General features: G+C 38.1%; 2 protein-coding genes across 2 annotated transcripts; one reads left to right on the plus strand and one right to left on the minus strand.

The window, feature by feature from the left end:
• Positions 1–1,151: 1,151 nt before the first annotated feature.
• LOC106310716 (histone deacetylase 7-like) lies at positions 1,152–3,670 on the minus strand. Its single transcript, XM_013747940.1, has 5 exons — positions 3,101–3,670; positions 2,501–2,935; positions 2,259–2,401; positions 2,068–2,158; positions 1,152–1,980 (listed from the first exon to the last, which is right to left on the minus strand). The coding sequence occupies exons 1-5, from the start codon at positions 3,632–3,634 to the stop codon at positions 1,954–1,956; spliced, it is 1,230 nt and encodes a 409-aa protein (XP_013603394.1). The 5' UTR covers positions 3,635–3,670; the 3' UTR covers positions 1,152–1,953.
• A 1,140-nt stretch (positions 3,671–4,810) lies between these two features.
• LOC106310286 lies at positions 4,811–5,894 on the plus strand. The gene is made up of 2 exons (XM_013747522.1): positions 4,811–5,025; positions 5,106–5,894. Exons 1-2 carry the CDS (start codon positions 4,878–4,880, stop codon positions 5,501–5,503), a joined length of 546 nt encoding a protein of 181 aa, XP_013602976.1. The 5' UTR covers positions 4,811–4,877; the 3' UTR covers positions 5,504–5,894.
• The last annotated feature ends 1,186 nt before the right edge of the window (positions 5,895–7,080 follow it).

Consider the following 7,080-nt stretch of genomic DNA (forward strand, 5'->3'; position numbering starts at 1 on the left):
GCATCCTCATCTTCCACCTTAACATTAATATTCCTCAGATCCAACAAGATGGAATTTAGATTGTCAAGATGATCTTGGAGTTGTGTACCTTCTTGCATCCTCAGAGCGAAAAGGCGTTGTTTCAGAAGTAGCTTCTTAGTCAGAGACTTCGTCATGAATAGACTCTCTAACTTTGACCACAAATCAGCTGCAGCATCAACACCGGAAACTTCGATGATGATCTCATCTGCCAGACACAACAAAATTGTTGAATACGCCTTCTCTTCAGTAACCTCCATCTCAGTAGTAACAGGTTCAACCTTCTTCCCTGACAACGGTGCCCAAAGACCTTGTTGCTTCAGCAACGCCTTCATCTTGATTTGCCAGAGACTGAAACTGTTCCTTCCAGTAAACTTGTCGTTCTTCATATTCATCCCAGACATCTTCTCACCAGATTCAACCTGAAGCTCTGATACCAGTTTGTTGTGACGGATGTGAGAAGAATCAGATTAAGAGATTGATAAACTATAAAGAAAGACACAGAGATTTAACGTGGTTCACCTCTAACGACTACGTCCACGGGCAAAGATAGATTTTATTGATAGAGGAATTACAGAGATCTATCTACAAAAAGATCAGATCTAGTTTCTCTACGGCTGCTAACTAGGTTTAGAGGAGGCACAAAATATATATAGTTGTGTCCCGGAAAACCCTACCACTAGTGGACCTCAAAAGATTAAGATCCAACAGATTCAAAGCATTATTCAACACAAATATTCTCTCTCCTACTAGGTTGCCCAATTTCCCAATTCAAACTCAAAGTGGCCCAACTAACTAATTACAAATTCAAACTTGCTCTATTTGCTAATTTTCCCTAGAAAGAAATACTATGTAAAGAGATGTTGAAAACCAGAGAAATGGGTTTGTTGCTCTGATATGTTCGTAAACTGAGAGAGATGTAGGGATCAAATCAAATCAAAGAGTGCCTTTCAAAACAAGAAAACCTTTGTTCTGTGGAACTTCTCCTTCACAACATATCAGCAACGTTGAAGGGCAGCTCCTCAACAACCATGATATATAACTTTTGAATATCAAACATCACCATCTCATCATCACACGTTATGAAATAGATCGACACTTCCATTTCTTCCCATTCGGACATTGTTACCAAGTGCCACGAAATCAGTGGTGCTGTCTCTTGTGTTCTGGTCCATGTCGACGTGAGTAGTCGAGACAGTCTGGTCCCAGCCTCTCTTTTTTCAGCGAGCCATTCCATCTTCAAATACATCAAGTATTGCAGAGTTTGTGACAAAATGCATGGACCATTTTGATCATCACTGCAGGGTATTGTAAGAATTTTTGTGAAGTGTTGCTGAGTTTTGTACCCTTTACTTTTATTTACATTTCTTATCTTTGTATGCTTATGGACTTATGTCTTGTTATGTATCACCACTCCAATCTCCTGCACTCACGTCTTCTACTCGCCGTTCTTCTCGCCTTAAGGTACCAGATCGACACAAAATTGTGTTCTTAATGTTGCACGAAACCAAACTCAAATCTTTCTGAGAGACTATACTTTCCACAAGTAGGATTCTGGAACCTATCTTCAGAACTCCTGGACATATCTTTTTTAACTGATCACGTGTAAGCCTATGTAGTTTCCCACAGATAACTCATATATACTGATTCTAACATGTTAAAGGCTCAGAAATAAAGGTAGTGCTTTCACCAGGATCAAGGAATAAACTAAAGCTGAGATGTGATGGTGTTCTAGAGACAGCACAGCAGACAAAAATCTGTTGTTTGAACTTCATATAATCTGATGTGATTATGCTTATTTACAATGTTGGTAAAACTATTCACGAGGAGGTGAAGTATGAAAGAATCCTTGTACTATGACACTACACCGAGAAAAAACTTGTCCTCGTCAGAGCCTGATTCATAACTTGCACTAGCAGTCAATATACGTTGATTTTATCTCGTCTCCATGTCCTCTTCCGCCTGCGGAGATATGAAATGAGAATTTTAAGGGCCTCATATGTAAAAAGAACAAACCCGGAACTAAATCAATGCATGAATTATTCTTACTGCTTCTGTAACTTGACTGATTGGTGGAGTGTCTTGAAACTGCACACTAGGTGCGTGTATCACTTGCGAAAGTTGGTTTAGTAATGTCTTCCTACAATTGAAGTCACAAGCAAATTTTAAGTCTTAGAGGTCCATGATATACGCCTTTTCAACTTAAGTAGGCAATGAGTAAAGAGGTATTAGAAGATTACTTTATTTTTGCGATATATCCGTCTGTGTTTAAATTCTTCATGCGGTTTGGCTCAATATGAAGTTGATAACCTGGGGCAAAACACGCATCGGACACATTGGTATCGAGATCGTCGTCAATTTCTTTTCCAACCGAAACTGCTGTCTGCACCAAGGAAACCACAAAAAAGCACCATTCAAGAACAAGACTTGTACGAATATAATTGAAAAAACAAACACACATAGTTGAAGTTACTAAAGACACCTCATAGCACCAGCAACGTGCAACATTTCCAAGAGTGTGACCTTGACCACCCAAGAGCATGAGAGGAACGTTAAATGATCTTATGTACTGGAGACATGCAGCGTGACCCTTGATAGTCAAGTTGAATTTACCCAACGCGTCACCAGCTAGTGAATCAGGCCCACACTGAAGAACAATTGCTTCCGGCTGATAAACCTCCATAGCCTTGTGGATAACAGGTACCAATAAATTGACGAAACTTGCATCGTTCAAACCATTCTTTAGTGGAGCATTTAGAGAATAGTATTCTCCCTTTTCTACCCCGTTGTCTGTTATGTCTCCTCTGCTTTGGACCACAGACTCGTGGAAAGAAACAGTCATAACTCTATCAGTTTTGTAGAACGCTTCTTGTACTGCATCCCCATGGTAATACCCAATATCTATGTAGAGAACTCGCTGTCAAAATCAAAATTTAGAGCCAAAGTCATGTACAAGCATCAACGCTTAATCAAATTCAAGAAACCATTCAGAGGCAAAGTTACTAACTCAAGTAGAAGCTTCTCTTTACTTGCGAACCAAGAAACATCAAGATTCAAGAGTCAACGCTAAAGAAGCAGTTACCTTGAAGACTTTGAGCAACTCGAGGATCCCAAGAACAACGTCATTGACGTAGCCAAAGCCACGAGCCTCATCTCTCTTGGCACGGTGCATCCCGCCGGACCAATTGATGGTGATATCAGCTTCGCGTCGGTTCAGCTTGGCGGCGGCGCAAATAGAACCACCAGCGTAGAGACGGCAATAATCGATGAGGCCAGGGAAGAAAGGGGTGTCCCACTCGTCTAAGTCGAAGAGCTCCAAGGAAGTTTCGGCTACGTTTTCTGACTTATTAGCCATGTCGACATACTCCGGCGTGAGAGTAGCGAGGCATGTTATGTACTCCGGCGAGTGAAACCGAACGAAATCTGAATCTTTGGCAAGGCTAGGGCGGATGATATCCATGTCGTTGTGGAGGTTATAGCTGCGGATGAGGTTGTGAGTAGTAGTGATCTGTTGGGATACCCGTTGACTGCCGTCGCCGATGTATGGCTCGTAGTAGTAGGTCACGCGCCGTTTCTTTCCGTCGGTACCTGAAGCCAAGCTCGCCGCATTCTCCATCTTCTTTCTCTTTCTTTTTCTCTGCTTTTTTTTTGTTTTTCCGTCAAGAAGCGAGAAAGATCGATTTTATTTTGAACTATTTCTGTTTTTTTCTTTCTTTTAGAATAATAAAAAATATTAAAATTTAAAACTTTATTATTCTACTTTAATCCCTCAGTTTCTTTGGTCAATGTTGGGGAAAGAAGCAGTCATAACTCTTATCATTGTCGTCTTGTACTTCATTCCCCATGGTGAAAACCACTGACTGCCATGTGACCCTGTCAGATACAAGTAATATAGAAAACGAAGTTGAGTAACATCTTCAGAAACAAAATTTTTTTTTTTTTTTTTGTAAACTTACAAAATCTTGTTTTGAACAAGGAACTCTTCTATTTCTATCTAATCTACCCTTTAAATATTTAATAGCAAACAGACAAAAATACGAGAGTACTGATAATAATAAAGTATGAGATGGTCAAGTAAATGTTGAACCAAAAGCAAACTTCTATAACAAATGGCTTTCTAATGAAAATATTTGGATATTTACGTTCAGATAGTTTCAGTGACTCGCACTATGGACGTCTCAGATATAAAACAAACCCGGAACTTTTGCATATGTTCATGAGATTAATTTAGACTTGTTCAAAATCTTTTAATTATATATAAAAAAAATAACTTTCTGTTATATATCATAATCATATTTGGATTAAGAAAAATCAGGTAGCGAATCATACAGTACAGTTTTTATTGAACTGCTGAAACTAAATTATTGGAGCAATCTGAAGTTAAGCTTCTTACTTATATTGTTGGGCATTGCAAAAGAAGAAGATTCTATGAAAGTATAAAAAAAATTGATTAGAGGCAGTCGATTGCTGAAATTAAATCTCTATTCCATAACTAAAAACACACTGAAATTAAATATTTATTCCGTAACTAAAACACACACATGATTCATTCACATGGAAAGATTTGAGTTTGAAGGAAAGGTGTCGGACATTAATTAATAATAAAAGCCATTTTAAAATTACACCAAATCGATATATTTGCTTAATACAATGAAAGGAAACAAAAACAAGAATATTCGATCAGAGAATTGTCCAAAACACCCCCTGTGATGAACGAATATTTCTTCTTGGGGGTCCCACAGTGACGTCAATTCCTTCTTATAAATAGACTCCCTTCGACCCACACAAATCTCGGTTTAAGGATACAACACCACTCCCAAATCTCCTCCCCTCCAAAATAATACTCTCAGACCCTAAGAATGGTGACAACGAAGAAGAGCGAAAGCAGCCTCAAGTTTCTCTGTAGTTACGGCGGTAGAATACTTCCTCGCTCTATCGACGGGAAGCTCCGTTACGTCGGCGGTTTCACCAGAGTCCTCTCCGTTGTTGATTCCATCTCTTTCTCAGGTCCGTTAAAAAAAATTCCCGATTTCAATTTTTCTAAGAAGAAAGTGAAATTGATTTGTGTTTTCTTTTTTTTTTCTCAGAGCTAATGGTGAAATTGGAGGAGTTCTGTGGATACGCCGTTGATCTCAAGTGCCAGTTACCAGACGGAGATCTCGAGACACTGATCTCCGTCAAGTCAGACGAAGATCTCACGAACATAGTAGAGGAATACAATCGCGTCTACGGAGGCAAGATTCGAGCGGTTTTATCTACTCCTAAGCATGTATCGCCACCATCGAGCGGCGGCGATGTGTCACCGAAATCTCCTTTCTCCGTCGTCGCTTCTCCTTCGCCTCCGCCGGCGTATAGAAGGTTTCCACTATCTCGTTATCAGATGGAGAATCTCCAGAGCGGAATATTCCGTAAGCGAGCGGAGGAATATTCGCGTTGCTGTAAATGCCGTGTGCAGAACATAGACTCCAATCTCATTTGGCATTGACGCTGACGGTCGTCAAATCGAATAGACTAAATAATAAATAATTTTGGAAAAAAAAAAACAGAAGTTTATATGGTCGTTGATGTGATGGTTGTTATGAGAAATTAAGGAATAACTAAAGTTTGTAGTCGGAAACATCATTCGGGTGAACCGGAGAAGAAGACGGGAGTTTTTTAATCTTCCGTTAGCTTTCTTGTTAAGATATCTGGGAAACGTACAACGTTAGTTTTTTTTTTCAATACGTGGTACGTTGCGACCGTTCTAGTTGTGAAACGTGTCAATCTCGGACGCGAGTAAATGTGGTGTTTTGTGGATCAGTGGATGTCTTTCTTCACACGTGTATGTATGCCTGTTAGACTGTGACTCAGTGACACTGAGGTTTGTTCTTTCTCTCTGCATAGTTTTCTTTGTTTTTTGTTTATAAGTTAATGTTCTTTTGTAAATTAATTTGGTATTTGTCATGTTTCATCCATGTCTAGTCAGAATGGCGTAGGATAATTAATTTTTCTTGTCACTTCCGTTACACTTTTTTCAAAGGCAAAACTATTAGGGGATACATCCAAATATCAATTGCAGAACTTATAAACAAACTAGCCGCTATTTAAGGAAAAAAGGAACTGAGAATTAGTTACTTGGCTTTTTCTAACTTTTTTTTGTTTGAACACCCGAATTCGGATGACCAAAACCAATGAATGTCATTGTTGAGGTATTTCAACGAGAAAAAGACAAAAATAGCACTAAACCAAGTTTTTGTTCTCAAACTAACACTCAAGGTCAAAAGTCACAAAAATAGCACTTAATGTTTTATCAAAAGTCACAAACTTAGGGTTTAGAGTTAAAGGGTGGGGTTTAGGATTTAGGGTTTAGGGTTTAGAGTTTAGGGTTTAGGGTTTAGGGTTTAGCGTTTAGGGTTTAGAAATGAGGTTTTGGGGATAAGATTTCAAATTTTGAAAAATAAAAAAATTAAAATTTTCAAAAGATAAAATGCTATTTTGGTCATTTTAGTTTTTGAGTGCTATTTTGTGATATAAACTTAGAAATGTGCTATTTTGGAGATTTGTCATATTTCCAACCCTATTCTATTTTAATATTGTTCTATTTTGAAATTAAAAATAAAATAATATATTGGAGATGCTTTTAAACAATTTGACCAACGATTTAAGAGTTTGACATACACAATCCAAACTTGAGCTGAATTGAATCCAAGGATACCCAAAGTAATTTTTTTTAAATACTAATGTGAAACAGTCCTTTTTTTGTCAGCAAATTGTAACAGTCTTTTATTTCACCAAAAAAAAAACTAGTTACTGTATTTTTCCAATCAAGCCCTCTTGTTTTTTAAAGTCAGTCTCTTTACTTGACTAAATGAACTAGGAGAATTGCCAAGTGTGACTCAAAACTTGGAGTCAAACCCAAAACAATACCCCAATTTGGGTCAAAGGCAAAAGTAACCTAAAAGGCTATTGAAATTACAACTATCCCCTTATGACCAAACAAAAAAACGGAATTTTTTTTACGTTTCTACCCCTCGCAAGTCGTCTGTTTAGACGACTTGAAAATAAGTCGTCCAGACGACTTAA

The sequence above is a fragment of the Brassica oleracea genome, chromosome C8, assembly GCF_000695525.1.
Source record: "Brassica oleracea var. oleracea cultivar TO1000 chromosome C8, BOL, whole genome shotgun sequence".
NCBI classification, from domain to species: domain Eukaryota; kingdom Viridiplantae; phylum Streptophyta; class Magnoliopsida; order Brassicales; family Brassicaceae; genus Brassica; species Brassica oleracea.

Bases quoted from the DNA above. Each gene is read 5' to 3' on its own strand.
- LOC106310716 (XM_013747940.1), bottom strand. From the start codon at position 3,634: ATGGAGAATGCGGCGAGCTTGGCTTCAGGTACCGACGGAAAGAAACGG. The intron at 2,936-3,100 runs GTAACTGCTTCT...TGATTTTGACAG, and splicing joins AGTTGCTCAAAGTCTTCAAG to CGAGTTCTCTACATAGATAT. The intron at 1,981-2,067 runs GTAAGAATAATT...ATATCTCCGCAG, and splicing joins TCAGTCAAGTTACAGAAGCA to GCGGAAGAGGACATGGAGAC.
- LOC106310286 (XM_013747522.1), top strand. From the start codon at position 4,878: ATGGTGACAACGAAGAAGAGCGAAAGCAGCCTCAAGTTTCTCTGTAGT. The intron at 5,026-5,105 runs GTCCGTTAAAAA...TTTTTTTCTCAG, and splicing joins TGATTCCATCTCTTTCTCAG to AGCTAATGGTGAAATTGGAG.